This window comes from Dinoponera quadriceps, unplaced genomic scaffold, assembly GCF_001313825.1.
Source record: "Dinoponera quadriceps isolate SergipeBrazil2010 unplaced genomic scaffold, ASM131382v1 C3892369, whole genome shotgun sequence".
NCBI lineage: Eukaryota > Metazoa > Arthropoda > Insecta > Hymenoptera > Formicidae > Dinoponera > Dinoponera quadriceps.
The window spans coordinates 1-1,010 of NW_014568053.1; the positions used below are offsets into that span (position 1 = coordinate 1).

Consider the following 1,010-nt stretch of genomic DNA (forward strand, 5'->3'; position numbering starts at 1 on the left):
AAGATATCAGAAAGCTTGACTATGGACAACATGTTGTATCAGGTACACCGGGTCGTGTATTTGGTAAGTATTATGTTGATTATCAAATAATAGATTACTTTTCTGCTATTGTATATTTAAAAACAATTAAAAGTAGAACTAAATGAAGCAAACAGCTCAAAAATTGCCTAGAATTTCAAACAATACGTATAGAGTGACCTATTTTAATCTACCATTCTTTTTATCTTTGCAGTATAAAGTCAAATAAAAAATAATGTATGTATTCATATATGTGTAATATTTTTCCAGATATGATTAAAAGACGTGTACTTAGAACACGAGCTATAAAAATGTTGGTATTGGATGAATCAGACGAAATGTTGAATAAAGGCTTCAAAGAACAGATTTATGACGTATACCGATATCTACCACCTGCGACGCAAGTTGTCCTAGTATCAGCTACGTTACCGCACGAGATTTTAGAAATGACAAGTAAATTCATGACAGATCCCATACGTATTCTTGTGAAACGGTAAATAATCTTTTATCTCCGTGATGATAAGTTTAATTTTAATTATTATTGGTTATTAATGTTAATTTACTATTTTCTCTTCAGTGATGAATTGACATTAGAAGGAATTAAACAATTCTTTGTCGCTGTAGAACGAGAAGAATGGAAATTCGACACACTATGTGACTTATATGATACATTAACAATAACACAAGCAGTGATATTTTGTAACACGAAACGTAAAGTGGACTGGCTGACGGAAAAGATGCGAGAGGCGAACTTCACTGTGTGTTCCATGCATGGAGATATGCCGCAGAAGGAGCGAGACAACATAATGAAAGAATTTCGGTCCGGTGCGAGGTACGACAAAAGTTTCAAGCCTTCCGCTTTCTTGCCTCAGCTATCTTGATTAATGACGTCAAAAGTGGGAAAGTGTATGTCAAAAATTCTTAGAATACGTGAATTCAAAAGACATATCCATAAAATCATACTTGTAATTGATTGCATATATTTTAAAATA

The 1,010-nt window shown here is 33.0% G+C and overlaps 1 protein-coding gene across 1 annotated transcript; it reads left to right on the forward strand.

The window, feature by feature from the left end:
• Nucleotides 1–5: 5 nt before the first annotated feature.
• Nucleotides 6–850, forward strand: LOC106751510 (eukaryotic initiation factor 4A-III; the record flags this gene model as incomplete). The annotated part of the gene is given in 3 exon segments (XM_014632410.1): nt 6–63; nt 289–511; nt 596–850. Coding segments are annotated over 3 exon segments (536 nt in total), but the record flags the coding sequence as incomplete, so codon positions are not given.
• Between the last annotated feature and the right edge of the window lie 160 nt (nt 851–1,010).